Genomic DNA, 20,708 nt, shown 5'->3' with positions numbered 1-20,708 from the left:
TTGCAGATTATTTAAATACTTCAGTTGTCATATATTTATTTCATGCAATCAAAAATGACAAAGAGTTGGAAAATAAGAACATTATGCCAAGGAGAGATCAATATGTAATTTCTAATTAACAAAAAAATTAAATCAGTTGCTGTTTTTGACCCAAAAGAGAAAATATTTTATACTAAAGTAGGACAAGACTGATCTTCAGTCTTTTAAAGACTCCCACACTTTTAATTATCTAAGGAGCCTCTCTAGTCTCCATGTCCAGATTTGATTTTCCTGCCAAATTCAATACTTCTAACTTCTTACTAAGCATTTCCAACTTTCTTTTTCAAGCTCAATTCCATGGCACCATCCTCAGGTACTCTCTCCCCTCTCCCTATCTCTGCCACACACCTAGCTTCACTTAGTAACCAAGTCCTTTTAGGAGCCTGTTTTCAACTCGTATTTCTATTTCAATGGAATCCCACAGTCCCTCACCCTCCAGCAGGTCCTCACATGATGGTTTCTGCATTAGCCCAGCCTTTAATCTATCCAAGAGCATATTGCCTGTTACCAAGCTAATATTTTTTAAATTTTTTCATGAAATCCTAATACAAAACTTGAAAACAAAATACAATAAAATATTTTTGTCTAGTGGAGTAAAAGTTTAAAAAGCTTGAGAAACAGTGCAATAAATATTTGCCAGATATTGACTGCTAAGTGTTAGTCTAATATACCAGAACCTCCAGAACTAGAGATGACCTAGATTTATTTCCTATTATTTCCTACACATATTTTGGAAGTTGCTAAAGAAAATAGTTGAGCTACTGTCCTAGAACAAATGTGAACTTTCTTATCTTCTCTACCTAAACAAATCCTTCAAGGCTAATTCAAATCTGTCTTCCTCTGTGAACTGTCATCTTCTAGTCCGAAGTGTTCTTCCCTAAAATCTCAAAAAGCAATTAATGTCTATAACATTCATTTAGTAATTAATTAGGCAACACTTTGCAACATCTCTTGTTATTGCCTTGAATTGGCATTTAAATATTTCATTATTTTATCTTCTAAATGTGTATTCTTGGTCTTTGAGCAGATTATAAACTTAATGAGGACTATGTACTAAATATTTTGCAGTCTCAAAGACTGCTTAAAAATAGTGGGTGCTAAAGAAGAAGTGATTAATTTTATTTTTATGCCTCACATCCTAATTCTAGTTTATTTTTTTAAACTACCAATTGTTTGATGTAGAATTATAACTGTGGAGATATTTATATTTTATATATACCTTGCTGTATATATAAACCATTCTTTGCTGTATAATACATATTATAGATTATTTGTAATACATTTGTGTATGTATTGCTAAGAATTAATATAAAGCAAATAGCAGCTTTATCATCTACTGCAAGACCATGCAATAGTAGAAAATAGTATTAGGAATTAAATTCCATCTAGACTGTACTTTATTTTATGTTTTTGTTTTTAATTGAATTTTGCATGCTCTCCTTTGAATTGATTTTTGAGTTTTTATACCTTGCCCCAATTAGAAAATCATTTCCTAGCTGGTAGGTCTTTCTAGCCATCATTAAATTATTTTAAAAGTTTATTTCTCTTAATTAAGAGTCTATTGATGAGATTATAGTTCATTTTCTTCCTTGTCTAATTTTTTAAAATATTTTAACCAAAAATTTGGAAAAGACAAAAGCCAGAAATGTGTTTAAATGCTCATGTTTTGCAACACATCAAAAAGAAAATTTCTAGCGTTAATAATTTTAAATCCTAACAGATATTCACCTGTAGTGAATATATTAAAATTTCATTAATATCATTAATTATTCTAGTGTTTTCCCTGTTTCTTATTCCTAAAAAGACTTCAGAAACAAAGCAGTAAATGTTTATAAATGATTGGAAAAACTGTTTATTATAAATATTATAGCTTAAGTTTTAAAATATAGTTTATATGGACATTATTCTTATGCCTTCAGTTACTTAAATTGCTTTATCATTACTATTAATTTGGATTTTTTATTATTATTTAAAATGATTTTAATTATAGTTGACATACAATATTATATTCATTTCAGGTGCACAATATAATGATTTGACACTTTTATATACCATGTAGAGTTACCACCACGATAAGTCTAATAACCATCTGCCACCATACAGTTATTTCAGTATTGTTGGCTATATTCCCTATGCTGTGCATTACATCCCATGATTTATTTTATAACTGGAAAAATATACCTCTTAATCACCTTCACCTTTTTGCTCATCTCCCAGCCATGAATTTGTTCTCTGTACCTATGAGTCTCTTTGTTTTGTTTACTATTCATTTAGATGTTAGCATTTTTATATGAAATGGAATACTCAGAATGATACCTGAGGAATAAGGGAGACATTATTTCTTAAAATTTAATGAAAAGGTGTTTCCTCAGCAAAATAACAACAATAATGGTAACAATAATGGCAGCATGCCATGATGAAGTCTTTCAAGAGGCCCTATCGAAATAACAGGATCAAAGACAGCTTTATCGGAAGGAAAACCCTGGCCTCTCACGTGAAATATAAGGAATGGAAGAACCACATACACTGTAGGCCATAATGCTGATGGCAGATCGACTGAAGAGACTTTCAGACTTTCAACTTTCAGTTCCCACTACTTACACGCGAGAGACTTCTGTTAAAAGTAATGGCTTCAATTTTCACTAATGTATCTGAGGGGACGTTTTAAAAAACATTTCAGTGAGGGTCTTTTTTAGAATAATTTTGGGCACACTATTTGCAGGAAGATCAAAGGATAAATTTGACAAATGGAATCAATTGCTTCATAGATCAAAATGAGTGTTCAAGCAAGAGAGAATGATTGGAGAAGTAAACAGTAAATTCAATATAAATTTAACTGAAGTCTAAAATGATGATGAAATATTCTGAGAACTAGATTTTAAGAGGAATTATAAACAATAAATCATATGACTGTGCCAACAGTACCCTAAACTAAAATTATGGATTTTATAGTTAATATGAGTTTTAATATGAAACATATTTGGCAGACATAATTTGGGATTGTGTCATAATCTTAGCCTCCAGATGGAACTTTTCTTTTTAGTGTGATTTTATATATTAGAAAAACAATCAGTTTAAAAAGTTTAGTATTAAGAATAACTTGCTTATTTATTTTTCTACTACTAATTATATTTTATTTTCTTTTTAAGGAAAATATATGTCATAATTGTTCCTAAGCCTTGGCTCCTTTGTAATACCTGTAGGTGCCAAAAAAGTAAACCCACAAATATCTTTCTAACCCCAATATTTACAACAATGTGATTGATTAAAATACTTAACATTTATGTTTCACATATTTTATACTTAGATAGTCTCTAGTGATTCCTATGTTATTTAAATAGTTTACTAGTAATTCCAATTTCTATATTGGCCTTTTCAATTAACTTGCTGTTTTAACTTTCTCAATTTAACTAATGGGCCTATAAGCTACAACTAAAATCCTGAATTCTAAACTGTGGTGTGTTTTCTGTATAATTGGCCAATTAATTTTAAAACATAAAGTAATGCAGAATTTAAGTGGTTAACTAAAATTTCAATAACCTATTTAAACAAAGATAATACATTCACTCTCTACCTGCCTGCAGGACTGGCAACTTTCCTGGCCTTTCTGATCCTCAGCTTCCTTATCCACCAAAAGTGGAAAATAGTACTTTGCCATGAGTTGTTTTGAGAATTAGAATAACATATGTAAAATCACTAGTACAGTGCCTGGCACATAGCTGTTGTTCTACAGCTTATGATGATTTTTCATTATTAATGATGATATTAATAATGAGGGTAATATGCTGACTTCCACAAAACTATATAGTCTCTATTTTTTAGTTAAGCATATTCTTTAAGTTTGATTTTCTATATTGGCTGTCACAGTTTTGGAACCTGACACTCTCCTAACATCACTATAATTATCTAAGGTATACACTATATTGGGATCTTTCCTGATTTTCTATTTTTTCCTCCTTAAAAATGAAGTTAAAAGTTGCTGTGTTTCCATATCTTGCTAGATCCTTATATTTCCCAATAACGGGTTGCTATTTCTATCTACATTGCATTCGTAATAAAATATTTCTGATATACATTTAAAATATTAATGGTCTAAGAGTTTGTGATTAAAAAATATTAACTCAGATCTTTTCTATTTATAAATAATATCTAAAATATATTTTTATCTAACTGATCAAGAGTAAGATAATTCTAATATAAGAATAACATTATGATCAAGCCATTATCCTTAGATGTTTATGTTAAAAGCATTCAAAGGCTAGAAGTAATCACAAATGTTACTTGTCATCTAGTTGTCTATAGGGAAAAAAAAAAAAACACTTAATAAAAGAAGTGTATTTACCTGACTTACAAAGTGATTGATTTTCATTTAGCATTTGTCTACTACTGTTAGCCCAAGTTGGAAAATCAATCTCAGAGTGGCCCAATAGGAGAACAGTTCCATGTAGCTATACACACTTAATGACAGGAACGCACTAGTACTTCACTGCTTATAATAGTTTTAAATAAAAGAAACTTTGTGTTTAAATATTTTGCTGTTATGACATTAGGCAGCAAATTGTAACATACCAAAAATGACAATGGAAATAATCTAATATCGCACATTAATATCTTTTTTCTTTGAAAGAAGAAAAGCAGTAAGAAATAGACAAGATTTATAAAGAAAACTGGCATAAAATTTAAGCATACTACTCTATTAAATCTGCATCCTCTTTATTTTCTTCCATGTGCAGTTATTTTCAACTTATTTTAAGCATAATGGTAGCAAACTATCCATTATGAATATCTGATATAGTTAAATTGTTCAAACATGTTCTAGAATATTAAAGAATATATGCCATTATTTAATTCTTATAGCATTTGTAAATTGTTTATATTTATTAATTATTGATGGCCTTGTGAAATGTATAATTACTAAAAAAGTATGAATTTAAACAGACTTGTAAACAATGGACCAAACTTCCTACCTACATAAATTCTTTCATTCATCAAAGATTATTAAAGCCTACTGTCTGAGCAACAATGCACAAGGTCCAGAAGTTATCCTAGTGAACATAACAGAAAAAGTTCCATCTTCATTGAGCTCATGTGATTGGATAGGTAAAATGATGTATTTTCAAAGGTATCTTTGTGATTGTTTTTTTCTCCATATACGAATGAGAAACTGAGGACCAGAGGGATGTAGAAACGTGTTCTAGGTTTCAAGCTAATCAATGACTGTGTAGGGATCCCAGGTTTTCTGACTCCTAATGTAGTAATATTACCAATATGCCATCAAGGGCTTTAGAAATGCTATAATTCTGCCTTCTTCCAATAACTTACTTCAACTACCAGTCTCTTGCTTCAGCCTGGAAAACTACTTGCAATTCCTGGAATATGCAAGTTATTTCATCCTTCTAGTTCCTTTGAACATGTCTTTCCTTTTGGGGCAAGTTGCAATATAAGAAAGGGTTGAATTACACAATCCCTTATTCATGCAAAATTTCCTTATTCTACTTTCTGTGAATGTGTTGCCATTTCTAAATATTGCCTTTTATTTATATATTATGCAGAATTAAATATAATATATAATATTAAATTAATATTAAATATAAAATTAAATATTATATAGAGTAATATACATGCATTTTAAATATCTGCTGAAATAATTTATCAATCTATCTATATAGTCATAGATACAAAACTGATAATTTTGGCATCAAAGAATCAGATTCAAAATGAAAAGTTTAAAAGTACTTCTCTACCTACATAATAGCCCTAATTCAGTCAGTTATTGACTCAGTAGGGAGAATAAAGTGGTGCACTGCAAAATTACAGTAAGGCATAATGGAGCAGTCACTGAATTGGAAATAAAAAAACCTAGGTTTGAATCTAGTCTCTGTTGCTTTAAGAAACGTAACCTTGGGAAATTCACAAAACATCTCTGGGTCTCATATTCTTCATCTGTAAAATGGGAGTAATATAACACCTAACTCTAAACACTGTAAATAGCTGAACATAGCTAACTGAATATACCTAAGAATAGTAGGTGCTCAACTATTGCCACTTGAATCGGAGTTCTAAACCTTTTCTGTAAAGGAAATTGTTCCCCCTTTCCTGAAATTGAGTGCCCTTAACAAATAACAAGGGCTCTGTCACCCCCATTAGACCCAGGAACAACCCCTACATGTATATGCATGTACGCACATAGAAACACACAGATGAACACATATATATTTGTATTGTAAGCCTGAGTTTCAGCTCTCGAAATATTTCTAAAAAGCAAGAAAGAAGATACCTGGCAAATCAAGAAAAATATCTGAAGCCATAAATCTCTGAATATTTTTAGCTAAGGAACCTACACTGTTCTTAAAAAAAAGAAAAGAAAAGATGGAATTTATATTGGGGAAAAAATGTTATTTTATCCAAAAAACCACATTACATGATAATCCACCAGACTTGCTCTATCGTGATTTTATGTGATTTTTTGTGACTCATGATGAAAGACAAAGAGAAAAACATGACACAGGGCTAAGCTATACAGAAAAACATATGTTATCACCACTCCTGTTATAAATATATTTATAGCAAACCTTCCAAGACCCTAATTCTAATTTCATTGGATCACGTTACTGCCCAGCTCCAAACTTTACTGGCTCTGCACTGCCTATAAATTAAGATCTAAACTCTGGACCCCTGCAGATTTTTGTGGTCTCTCCAATAATGTTACTATGCACAAAAATAAACAAGTGGATAAATGAAAGGGACACTTTCATTTTCGTGTTTTTTTTTCTATTTACATTTAAAGCTGATCATAAAAGGAAGAAAAACTGACGTAAAGAAGAAACATATATCTCAAAGCCAAATTCACAATTTAAAATTTGTAGACAATAATACTCAAGCCACTGACTGTAACGTGCTATTGAAATTCAGGTCATAGGCATCAGAAGTAAGATATAGATGTAAAAATTAAATTAATTTAGTGTATTGTATGTTTTCATTATAGACCTTTTCTTTTTATTTTGTCCATATGCATGGAGAACATTGATATATAATTCTGAAATCAAATTTCTAAAGTTTTGAACTTTATCTTCTTTTTAAAGACTTCCCTTTGAAGAAGTATAAGCCATTTTTCTATGACCAAAATACTTATAATTAATACATTTAGTTGTAATTTCCTATCAAAAAGTATCTCAGATTAATAACATGGATTTGATAGTGAAGGGTGTTTAAGCCAATGAATATGCATGGAACAGCCATAGGTGGAGAAAAAAATAAGGATTTGAAGAATAGACTGCTTTGTCATTTCAAGGTTCAGTTTGTTGAATTCCAAATGATTAAGGTTGTAATAACGGAATATATAATTTGTAGCTTATTATTTAAATAAACAATTTTCCTATCATCTCTGCATGTTTTTCAGAGGAATAATCTCTCTTCCTCATTCTTCATTTTTTTTCCTTGTTCTTCCCTTCTTTTCTGCTTTCTAGCTCCTGAATCTCTCTCCTTCTATTTCACTCCATAGTCTGACATTTCCTCTTAAGTGAAGTATTTTGTATGCTGGTAAACATGAAAGTAATATTACTCAGATTTACTGCTGTTGCTATACCCAGGAATTTTATTTGGATTTATTGTTACTTGTCTATAATTCCTAACTGCCCTACAGTAACTGTCAAAAAGTAAAGGCCTGAATATTAACCCAGGGAAATCTTTGAAAGATGTAAATGAAAATATTTATGTAAGATACACACACACGCACACACAGACACACAGACACACACACACACACTTCTCTCTCCCATAAACCTCTTATGCCATTAATGAGCATCTGATGCCAAAGCATGAACAGTGTATTAAGGACTTAACTTCAGTATCAATAACTCGGCTTTAAAACTCTTGGCAATTAATTAAAATTAATGACAGAAGTCATCCCCTTTTCCCCAATGTAATACTTCCTCCCATCTCTTCAATTCCCCACTCCATCGATCCTTCCATGCTCATTTCAGGCTGTAAAAACCGGAGGTTCTGAAACTTTGATCTTATTATCTGCTGCCTTTTGTATCTGAGATTAACGAAGTAGACATTAGCAAATTTACAACCAACAACTCAGACAGCTGCCCTACTTTAAGCAGTTAATGAAAAAGGAACTAATCTAGTTAAGAGCATAGGACTAGTTCATAAATCTGGATTCACAGGACAGATAAAGCCGTCACACCTCTTCTAGAGAGTAGGAACTGAATTCAGTTGTCAGCTCTCTTCTCACTATTTGTTGAGAGGAACCAGCATTTTGTAAACTGGACTAATGATATACTCAGAGCTGGCATAATATGATTATGTAAGAGATTGATATTATAATGTATGATTTAACTGGGACAAATACAGATCTCACAAGAATTCTAATCATGAAAACTCTTCTTGGGTCAAATATGAAACAAAGGTTAAATGTGCTTTAGAAAAAAATGAGAAGAATGCAACTGCAAGCAACAAAGTAATAAACATATCCTGATAAAGAGAATTAATAAAAATTACAAGCCTTCATCTATTCAAAATTCACCTAAACGAAAATGATTGTCATATTTTTATAACTCAGAAAATGTTTAATAGATTTAATTATAAATTAAAAATTAATCATCTCAAAATAATAAATCTTCACTCCATATAAATAACATTTTTATGTATCAGCATCCTCAGCATCCTCTGCCATGTCTTTATAATTCAAATTCGTCAAATTTCAGAATTGTTCTGATGTCTTAGTTTTCTCAGTAGCTTAGTTTCAGGGTAGAAACATGAAGGTAAAATTATAAGTTCTAATAATAAAAATGTTTAAATTCTACAAAGTCAAATGCTTTATCTCTTAAAAATCAACTAAAGCCTAATTCATATATTCATCAATAGATCATTTTCACTTCTATCAATTAAATAAAACTAAGAAGGACATTAATAGACACACTGCTCTTCATTGAACCAATATCTTGTGCATATGATAGGGAAATAGGACATCACAGCCAGAATTAGGATGTTAAAGTCTTAATCCTGCTCACTCAGTTGTGGGAACCATGAGGTCTGCTGGGCCTCAGCTTAAATGCATCACGTGAAGGCTAGAGAGAATAACTGAGAGAAAAGTTAAAATTTGAAAGCCATACATATGGAATATGGTAGGTCCAGCTGGAAACAGATATTATAGTGACAATAGGATATCCAAGAGGAAATTTTGTAGAAGCTTTGAGAGACATGCAAGTAAAATTCAGGATAGTAGATGGTCTAAAAATGATGTGCCTCATGATGACAGCAAAGCAGTGAAAGTTTATGTGCTCTCTAAAAAAGTGAGATGTGAAAATACATAAGACTGAGGATAAAATCTTAGACATCAACCAATGTTAGGAGGTAGGAGAATGAAGAGAAATGAAAAAGAGAAAGATAATTGAAGAGTAATTGCTCTTACTCTAGAAGTTTTATCTTTACATTGTGTATATAAATGCACTATTTGAATATGCTATTGAAACATGTTTTACAGATGTACTTGCTAACTCTGTTAGGCAATTAAGATATATGTGTGTAATTGCAAATATGTATAATCCCTGTGTTATGTATGTGTGTGCAATTTTAACTAGGGTAGAACTTAATGCTATTTGAATGAAATATACTGAATTCATAATAAACTTAGTTAAAAAATCATTAGAGTCAGGAAATGGTTCTAGTAGAAAGTTTTATTGTAAGTAAAAACTAGTGCTAGATTTTTTTTTAAAAAAAGTGTTAGAAATCTCTAATTTTGATTCAAATGTGTGCTTAGTACTGAACAAGATTATGAAAACATATATATATATATTATTTTCAGTACATTAGCCTGCTTGCCAAGAAACATTATGGAAATCTAAAGTTTAGGAAATTAGAATCTTCGTTTTCCCCATTTTCCAAGTGAAAAGAGCTCTCTAAGGAGAGAGATATGAGGTAAATCAGATAATAAAATTATTTTGAAAAGAGAAAGTTTGTGAAAACTATTCCAATTTTTTTAATTGAAAAAAAGAGCATAAGGAGAAAAAAAAAGGAAATTTCATGTAACCCTTTGAAATAAGTGTTCATTTTTAATCCAAAAGCAGATAAATTTTTTTTAATTCCATTAATATTCTTAAACATAATTTCTTGCAAAGTTTGAAAAGCAAATCATTTTTATTTTATACCTCAAATTACACCAATTTCAAATTTCTCAAATGTTAGAAGCTGTGATTTGATTTAGAGTGGAATTAAGGGAAAATATAAGTAAAAATTATGTAAAACAATTTTGAAGATGATTCATTTCGAGATTATAAACATATTATAAAAATCTTAGTGTTTTATTTAGAAATAGAAAATAAAAGATATGTAGCCAAAAAGGCATTTGTCCTTAAAAGTATATATTTATATAATGTGTTAATATAAATTCATTTTTAAGAATAAGGGGGCAATAAAAGCTTCCTACTCAAGTCAATTTCCTTAACTGAGTTATAGTTTTTTTTTAAACTGATCAATGAAGGTATGGTAGACACAAAGGCACCATCATAATGCACTTCGTTAAAATAACAAACTGTCTACAAAATAATGCACCTCTTCCCCCCTGCTTGGACTGGGTCTTTTGAACTCTAAATTGAAACCTGAATATTTAACATATGCAGAATAATATAGTTTTGCAAATTATTAGATATTATAATGCAATTTAAATAATTATGTATTTCACCTTCTGTAATTAAAATCATATAAAGGCTATGCATAAAGTACACAAAAACAGAAAAAAAAGATAAAAAATTATATCCGTGCTGACATTTCTCCTCCTAGTTGGATGATATAATTAATATCCTCACAGTCCTCTACATTGAAGCTGTGTACTGAGCCTAAGAAAAAAATTTGTTTAGCCCTGGACAATCAGTGCCAACCCTTGAGATTTTTTAAGTATTCTTTTAGTGTGCCAAAGCTCATTGATGATGAAAAAAGAGTTCATTTCTAAAATCAGTGCATTAATTTAAGAAGAGAATATTTACACTAATATAGTCTTTTTTGTCTTGATTATCAAAAGGTTGCTGACCAATTTTAACCAAGAAATATCTCTGTCTAAACTTATAAGTGGCATATGATACCACTAAATAAAATTATATCTGGATCAGGGGGGTATAATGCCAATTATATATCCAAATTCTCTTTATACTTTTTTTGAAAAAGTAAAATTTTGGGTAATTTCATGATTAAATTTTGCATATTCTGGAGAATCAAACTGAGTCAATACTTGTCATCTTACACATATAATTAAGAGATGATTTTATTTAAGCTAAGAAATGGTAACAAAAAGCACCCTATTTCATAAATTTGTTCTTTTCCATTAAAACAGATATTAGTTGATGACATAGACACCGAGAAAATACATTCTATAAAAATATATATATATTAATCATATGAGACACACATACATATACATGCACATAAATCAGTTAGTAGGATTGTAGTAAGAATGGCATGCTCCTGACATAGATTATTCTAATAAAAATTTATCTTTCATATATGTATAAACCAGAGTTAATTACTTCTACTAATTTAAACAGGATATTTAAGGTATTTTAAGGATGCCCTAAAATATAAAGACAAGAGATAATAAGAATGAAAGATAACATAAAAGATAGAAAAGCCTAGTGGTACCTTTTCCCAGTGAGGTAACATCATAATTGGCCTAAAAAGCTATATAAAATTTCAGATCTTACAGAAATAAAAGGTAAGCAATCATTTCAGAGTTTTAAAATTTTTTGATATTTTTCTCTACTATTTCATTTAAGTACAAAAAAAGGAAAGGTATGAAAGCATCATGGGCATATTGTGTACAATCAGACTGACTCAGGCTAAAATAAAGGGTTTTCTTACAGCCGCAAATATCTATTACGAAGTTCAACTATCTGACACAAAATATTTAGATGGAACGTAAAAACTAAGTTTAATAATGCAGTTACTGTCTACAGCCATGCTGCTCTGAACGTGCCTGATCCTGTCTGATCTTGGAAACTAAACAGGGTTGGGCCTGGTTAGTACTTGGATGGGAGACCACCTAGGAATACCAGGTGCTATAGGTGTTAAAAATAATAATAATAAAAAAATAAAATTTAATTAAAAAAATAAAATAATGCAGTTATTAGCAGCATAGAACTCCAAGCACTGAAAACATTTGAAATATCAAATCGTTTGAGTGAAGGTTTCAATCTGCTCAAAAACACCCACAAAGTGGTTTACATTTTGCAAATGTGATGGGGAACCTAAAGACAGTGTGGCACAAAATCTCTGCTATCAAGATGCTCATTCAGTTTGAAGATGAAATGGTTGACAGCACTGAGCACTGGGTGGTTTGTAAGCATGACACAGTTAAGCGATCCTTGGGAAAGTTAGAATCATTGAAGAAGCCGCCGCTGAAGAAGGTAAGGCAAGTTTGTTTTGAGCGTGAGAATTCAGAAGCAAGACTGGCAGAGGAGTGAGTATAAATCCAGAACTAGAGATGTAAACAGGAGGACTGGCCTTTGTTTCACTGAGGTTATCAGACTACTCTACTGCCTTTAAATGAACCTGTGCTATGTTCTCAGATTTTTTTCTATAGAGTTTTTTTAAAACTGAAGACTAACATTGAATTCTGTCAGAATGGACATTTTTTTTTTTAAGCAGCTACCATTAATCATTTCAAAAAAATAAAATTATATTTGTATAATTAAAAGTTCTCTCAGCATAATAAATTTAGCTCAATTGGAAATTCACCATGCACTTATGTTGCTTATTTCACCACTGATGAAAACTTTGCCACACATAAGCATCTCTCCCCAGGCCATTGCTCCCTGGCTACTCCCATTCAAAAGGATGCCTTTGCCTCGGCACCTTTATCTCACAATGGTGATGCAGATATTTCCTCAGTGAGGAAGCCTAAAGTTATTAATAATAATAGTTTACATTACCATAGAGTCCTTATTATCTTACCATACCTTGGAGCTTTATTTGTCAGGCTAACATTTCTATTATGTCATATGTGTGTGTGTGCACACACGTGCACAATTATGTTTTTGCAATATTCCCAGAGAAAATTATACACATTAAAAAAAAATTTTTCTGGCCAAATCTAGGTGGTGGAGAGGGAAACCACCTCAAAAAAGAAAAATGCTGCCTTTAACATGTAATTCTTACTTTTGACTTGAAATTTTATTTCTAATATTCAACTATAGGCATGAAGTCTTTATAAATAGGAAGAAAATTAAAGTCAATGTAATTTTCTAAATTTTGTTTTACCAAAAATATACACCCATTTGAAAAACTCTAATACCATTTCTCCTCCATGTAATAAGAAACTCTATGATATAAGTTTAAAAACAGTGGATGTACTTCGCGGGTGTTACTAGCGTTCTTCCAGTGCAGTATATAAATTTATGTCTGCTTACTGGTAAATGAGAGATTGCAGTCTGAAGGTTAACATAACCTCGATTACAGCCAAGAAGCTCCTTAGAGATTTAGTGGGTTTATGGAACAACTCCCAAACTAGTGCTGTGCTTTCTTCTTTCTTTGCCTTTCTGCTTCTCTCTCTTTTCAAATAAAAAGGAGAATGCATGGTAATGCATCATTTATAAATTACCTTGTTATTGCAAAAACAAAACACTGCTTTGAAAACCAAACAAACTCCTGCTGCGGACTCCAGCTTGTTTGATGGAGGCCCTTCAAAAGAGTCCATGGCTTAATGGAGGTTGTTTATGTGGAGACTTCGATCTGTACCTGCTGTCCCCCGTCACTCCCTGGAAACTTGGCGGCAGATGTTGCTGCGTTAAGTCGTCTCTGAAGTGGCTTTCTGTCCTCGTCTCCTCACCGCAACGGAGTCAAACTGCATTAGATCTCTTTATTTGTGCCTAAGGCAAGTTTGAGAGCGCAGCTGTGTCCACCCCTACTCCTACCTTTGGTGTTTCGGGCCTCCAGGCAGCGAGTGTGAGACCAAAACGGTTCTGCGGCTCTCAACTACCTCCGCTGACAATCCGGCCGCTCGCCGCCGGCTGGGGAGGCCGCCGCCGCTGCTGCAAACAGATGTCGGTGACAACCTGCTTGCTCACACCTGGACGCGCGGCCCTAACCTCGCGCGCAGTGCGCTGAAACATTCATGACTCCGAGGAGTTGCCGCCACAATCAAAGCCTGTGCCTGGTGTATGTGCAGCCCGCGGAACATTAAAATCACCTCGGCAGGAGCTGGCGGCACCAAAAGGTAGCGAGAGAGAGGGACGGAGAGATTTCGCACTGCTTTGATACTTTATGCCTGAACTTCAATTACTTGATCAAGGACTTCAATTCAACAGTGAATTCTTCTGCAAAAGAGCCCGGTGCGGCCTTTGAGCCATAAAAGGAGAGCATTTGGCTTGAAATTCAGCGTGATGCGACTTGCAGAGTAAATGTGCCATAACTATGGGGTTAGTTCTACGTTCGCTGATTTGTTTATTAAACTAAACTCTCAAGAGGCAGAATCCGCAGAAAACAACTTATAAATAAATGACAAGATTGTTTTCCAGCTAGAAACCTGATGCTGACTAGGCAGAGGTTCTGTTATTTTGGAACCATCAGCCACAGCCTGAAAACAATTGTGTTTTGTCTATTAAGCAGCATTAAGAGTGACTATTATTTCCTTTAAAATTCATAAAGGAGAAAACATTCTGGTTTGTTTCTTGACAATATTAAACAAACTGCATCTAATTCCAACAACAATATTTTTTTCCAAAAGTCTACCTAATTTCTACAACATACAAATGACTGTATACTTCACACACACACACACACACACACATGCGCGCGCGCGCACACACGCACACACGCACACATCCCTCCTATACCATTATACAAATACTTCATAAGAAGCATAATCGATAGTAAATACATACAAGACTTTATGAGCACAGGGAAATAACAAAATTATCTGCAAAATTTATTCACCAATTTATATGTTGATAAAAGTTTCTTTTAAAAATAATTGGCCTTGAATAACTAATCACATTTGTTCCAATGAATTATCTGATATACAGAGACAAATGTTTTTAGGGGGAATCAGTGCATCTAATTCTAAGCTGACACAGGACTATTTACAAATTTCCTAATATTTAATGGGAAAATTTAATGAGAAAACAGAATTTTGATATGAAAGCGATAAACAGTTTCAAAGGACAATTAACATTTGTGTATACATATACACATGAAATCTTTCATGAGTAGTCTAAGTTTCAAATGTTTAACTTAGTTAATCAGGTACTGATTGGTTTCAGGGGAGTACTGAAGACAGGATTTCACCCTTATGCTGTGGAGCCCTATCACAGGTGAGTATGTTTATGTAAAAAGCAATCAAAACACCTCCAAGACTGATTTTCTTATTCAATGATCATGCATTAGCTTACCTACATAATTCAACATAAAGAATAGCCAGAGAAGAAGAGAACACCACCATTTGGACATCCTCCTAAATTTAAATTTTTTTCTACTCTATATAATCCTCTGAGACATATATATACAAAATTGGTGAAAACCATGAAGTTCGGGCAGTTTCATTTTTGAGGGCTTAACTAGCCACAATAAATAGAAAGTAACAGTGAACCATGCATGGTCTTCTTCTTATGTATAGATAAAACACTACCAAAGTAAATAATTCCATTTTTTAAATCATACATTAAAATTAGCTGTGCCAAATGTGCTCTAAATTCCTGATTCTCTCTCTGCCTCTAGATCCTCATTTTCATACTAGGTAAATTATTTTAAGTTTATTATACTTAAGAAATATTATATGCTCTTTTTTTATAAAACAGAAATCAAATTTGTGGAATGTTGGAGTCTCAATATTTGTACTATGACACCGCACCATGCATTTGTGATTTTATTTAAATAATTAAATATTACTTTGGATAATAATATTTGATGTTTTTTCAGTTATTGTAAAGACTTTTAAATAAAGTCCGCCAAAATATTTACTATGGTTAAGTGTCCTTTGATTGGTGCAAATTCTTTTTGGCACAAGTATCATATGGTTGGCCTCATCAGTAATGATAGTTATTGTGTTCATAAGGATAAGAATCAAGCAATTGAAAGGCTTCAATCATTCAAATGAAGCCAAAAAGAAAATTACCATAGTATATAAGAAATGAATTAACTGGTATAAGTAATTAGCAAATCTGAAAGTGAAAGCATAGTGGAGATAAATGTGTTTAAGAAACAAAGAGGAATAAAGAAGATGGATGAGAGGAAGAAGGAAGGAAGGAAGAAGGAAGGAAGGAAGGAAGGAAGGAAGGAAGGACGGGAGGGAGGGAGGGAGGGAGGGAGGAAGGGAGGGAGGAAGGAAGGAAGGAAAAGAAAGAAAGTATTCTAGAGACCATGCAACCCAAATAGGATGATGGCTTTCTAAAACATAATGAAAGAAAACAAACAAACAAAAAACACTGAAATTCTTCAGTTATCCTAATAATGTACAGAACACTAATTCTGCTAAAGCATTAGAATTAGTTTTGCTATGTAACTGTGAAAAAATACAGATTATAGTTCTGTATATGTGTGGGTTGGGAAGTTTATATTGGAATTAATTCTATCAAATAAAGAGGAGCTGGTTGATGATGTAGAGTTGACAGAAACATATTCTTAACAATCTTTTTGAAACATGAAAAATGGGATATGGGAAATAAAAAAGGGGGAAGCAAATATTTTCCTTGTCTAAAGGGAAAAAGGTATATGTTAATAACCACAGACTTTATATCAAACCCAAGTTTAAAAAATAATAAATATTATGAAGGATCACTAGCAAGAAACAGAAGCAATAGAGCAACCCATGCTGAGCTTACCTGATTTCCAAGATCAAGTAATTTTGCATCATTGGTTTTGTTGAAGGGGGAATACATAAATGTACATTATACCTCAAATTCAGTAAATAATTCAACAAAATTTATTAAAAGCCTTGTGAATAAGATGGTAATCTGAGATTTTACTATTGGGTGGGTTCTTAGCTTGCCATACTAATGTCATTTAACTGTGGAATGTCAACACATGGGGAAAAATTCTCATGGAATGCCACACTGAGGATTTAACAGTGGCTTGAAATAAGTGACAAAAATTTGCATGGGATATGAACCTAAAAGCAACAAACAAACAAGACAAACAAACAGAGACTCATGGACATGGACAATAGACTAGTGGCTACCAGAGGGGAGGGGGAAAGAGGAGAGGGGGAGGTAAATGAGGTAAAAGGGGTCAAATATGTGGTGACAGAAAGAAATCTAATTATTGGTGGTGAACACAGAATGCAATATATATATGCCTTACTGTTGAATTGTACACCTGAAACTTACTGGATTTTGTTAACTAATGTCACCACAATAAAACAAAGAAACAAACAAACAAATAAAAATTTTCAAGAGAAAAATTGTTGAAAGCAGTAAATCAAAAATAGGTATTAGGGAGAAAGATTAAGTCGCACTGTGTCAAACACACATAAAGCCATAATATATATTTGATAGAAAAACAAATCAATTAATTGAACAGCAGCTGATGTTTACTTAAAGATCTGCATTTAAGTAAAAAACAAAAAATCATAACTAGCATACATAGGAGTACAGTGGAAAAAACTGGTATTTTAGTTATTCATACAGAATAAAGGTTTACTATCTCTTATTTAAACTTTCGAAATATAAAATCTTTAAAAAGTTTTGTGCTAACTTTGTCACCAAAATTGATTTAGAAGCAAAACCTGACCTGAACTAACTTGAGACTATAGTCTATGTTTATCTATTTTCAGTAATTGATACTTGTGTAGCAAAATGTCTGAATAATATGATCAGGAGGTACTGCTTACATAAATATGATATATGGACTACATCAGATTCCTAAAAATCTGAAAAATTCTGAATTTTGAAACAATGTGATCTCAAGAGTTAGATTAAAAGGCTTTAGGACTACATTAAACAAAAGTGTGACAAAACTACTAAAAATCAAAGGAAATTTTGGACAAATAATAGAAGCATCAGTCTTCAATCATGGAAAAAAAATAATTTAACCTGTTGAGACAACACATGGAATATTCTAGCACTATAAAAAAGTGTTAAATTTACACAGTATCTAATAAAGTTCTTGGTACATGTTTGGCACTAGATAAATACTTGTTGAATGAATGAAAGATTGAGTGTAATGCATCATTTAAAAATCAAATATATCGACTTATCCAAACTCAAAGCTTTCTTCTGTTTTTAAGCCCCACTCTCCAGATATTTAGTAATACATGAATCACTATATTCTTGGCTGCCTCACAGACTTTGCTCATGATGCTTCATCAGTGGAAATACTCGCTCTACCTAACTCCATCTGATGAAATCTTATTCATTTTCAAAGATATAAGGCCTACATTTTTGAAGAAGCATTCCCAAAGTCCTCTAGGAAGAGTTAACCTCTCTTCCTCCATGCCTTCAAGAGTACTCGATTCCTAACTATAATATGGCCCAGATCACATTCTGGAATAAATATTTTTGTATGTGCCTTGTTTCTCACATTCCAGGTTTCTTAATGGCAAAGGCTATAGTTTGTACCGGAAATCCCTCAGTATTTCCTGATGCCGTTACTTGTGCATATATATAATCCAAAAATTACTGAATTAAATCAAAGTTAGTAGAAATGATGAAAGACTAAAAACTAAATTTTAATTCTGAGAGTTAAAAGAATATACAAAGTATTGGCAAGAGTGCTAGAACCACTATCTGTTTGTGCTGGCCAATACATCTTCAGTGTTAACATGGTGCTCACCACTGAAAAAAGGTGAAATTTATTGAACAAATGAACTAATGTCTAACCAAGGGGAGAGAAAATTAAGACAGAATGAAATTAAGATGTCATGAAAACCATTTTAAAACATAAAGTGAAAGTCTAGCAGTTGAAGGGTAAGTAGCGTTGTTATATATTTTTCCCAAAGCGGTACTCCAAACCATGCATGCGTTTAAACAGAGGCACAAACTTCATTAAATATAAGAACATCTATTAACCATAGTGGTCTGGTAATGAAAGAGGCTGCTTCATAAACTACCTCGTTCTCTCTACCTATGCTCCTAGCAAAGGGTAAGTGATCTGTTGAGCATATTCTAGGAATATTTTCTCAAATTGGATTTCCTAAATGGTTGAATTCATATGTTTTTTAAATTACTCCCATCTCATAGAAGTAAAGTATTAAGACCTAGACATTTTTGTATTTTAAACACCAAGCTAAAATCATATATCACTATATATCACTTAGTTCACACTGTAAAATAAATATGAATCTCATCAATTATCTCATCCTTAAGAAAAAAAAGCCTATCAGACTTGAATGAACCTAAAGTCTTTTGAAGCCAATAAAGTTCACAGACTTTTTAAAACATGATGGTGATCACGTTGACGATGAAAAGATCCTGTTATTAATACTAACAGTAGTGTGTCTCTCTGAACCAAACCTGCCCATTGTTACATATTTAAAATTTTTAAACAGTTTTTCTTACATTGATACAATAGAAACTGGTGCCAATATATTAAAGAAATTATAAAACTGGAGTAATTCTAGACAAATTTCCAAAAAACAAAAAAGACTTCCTTGGTAGGGAAAATGCATGTACACATACATATGTGTGTGTATTTATTTATTTTTATATGTATATATGTGTGTGACCATTACAGATTTCTATGTTTTAAAACTTTAAAGATAATTCCATATATTTGAGAAATTACATCAACTGTTGGAGGCAGGAAAATAATATATTTATACCTAAAAAAATGGAGGCTCTAAGGCACATTGTCCAGGCCTCATTTCTGGTAAATGCTACAGAAAGACTTCAGTCCTAATCCCCAGCCTGTCCTCTCATTGGGTAAAACCTCAGAACGCGATGTCATCCAAATCAAAGGCTGAAGCAATGAGTGTACCAATGAGCTTATTAAAGCATGTGTACCATGGACCATAATTTTTATGCATTACTTGAAAAGGGACTTGTGTTAAACCATTGCTTGAAGATGTATTCTAACAAGAGGTAATTTATTAAGCACCCTATTAATAGGAATTTGCACAAGATGATAATTCTTTCCTCAAGTGTAATGGGGGCTTTACATTTTTTTTGGATTCTTTTACTACTTTCATTATACGGACCCCATGATCAGTTATTTCCCAACACATTCCCACATACAAACCTCGTCTCCTTCCTGTGGTCGCATCAATGAAACCCGATCATACTGCCTCCTCAACAAAGCCCAGAGTGCATCAAGACGACCCTAAAGGGAACATGATTTGTAAATTCATAGGAAACAGATTTGGCCTCTATTTGCTGAACCAATGAGTTAAGGTGAAGAAGGTAAAGCCTCATTTTCTACTCCCATCTATTTTATAAATTAAGTAAGAGAGAGAGAGAGAGAGAAGAAAGAGGAGAAGGAGGAGGAGAAGGAGGAGGAGGAGGAGGAGAAGGAAGAAGAAGAAGAAGAAGAAGAAGAAGAAGAAGAAGAAGAAGAAGAAGGAGGAGGAGGAGGAGGAAGAAGAAGAAGAAAAATGGGAAAAAAGAAACTTGAAAAGTATGTCTCCCCCAACTACCAGGACTAATAGCTGATACAAGGAGGAGGAGGAGGAGGAGGAGGAGGAGGAGGAGGAAGAGGAGGAAGAAAGAGGAAAGGAGGTTCTTATTGCTGAGAAAGTATTCAGTTGC

General features: G+C 32.5%; 1 protein-coding gene and 1 pseudogene across 1 annotated transcript in view; one reads left to right on the top strand and one right to left on the bottom strand.

The window, feature by feature from the left end:
• Positions 1 to 20,708, bottom strand: part of ANTXR2 (anthrax toxin receptor 2) — a 140,155-nt gene that overhangs the window by 35,673 nt on the left and 83,774 nt on the right. Inside the window, exon 16 of the mRNA XM_006907619.3 lies at positions 20,203 to 20,283. Within this exon, the coding sequence (XP_006907681.1) occupies positions 20,203 to 20,283 (81 nt within the window). The remainder of the gene's footprint in view (positions 1 to 20,202; positions 20,284 to 20,708) is intronic.
• LOC112476394 lies at positions 11,983 to 12,101 on the top strand (annotated as a pseudogene).

Source organism: Pteropus alecto, unplaced genomic scaffold, assembly GCF_000325575.1.
Source record: "Pteropus alecto unplaced genomic scaffold, ASM32557v1 scaffold161, whole genome shotgun sequence".
Classification (NCBI taxonomy): Eukaryota; Metazoa; Chordata; class Mammalia; order Chiroptera; family Pteropodidae; genus Pteropus; species Pteropus alecto.
This window is presented reverse-complemented; position numbering and strand designations above follow the sequence as displayed.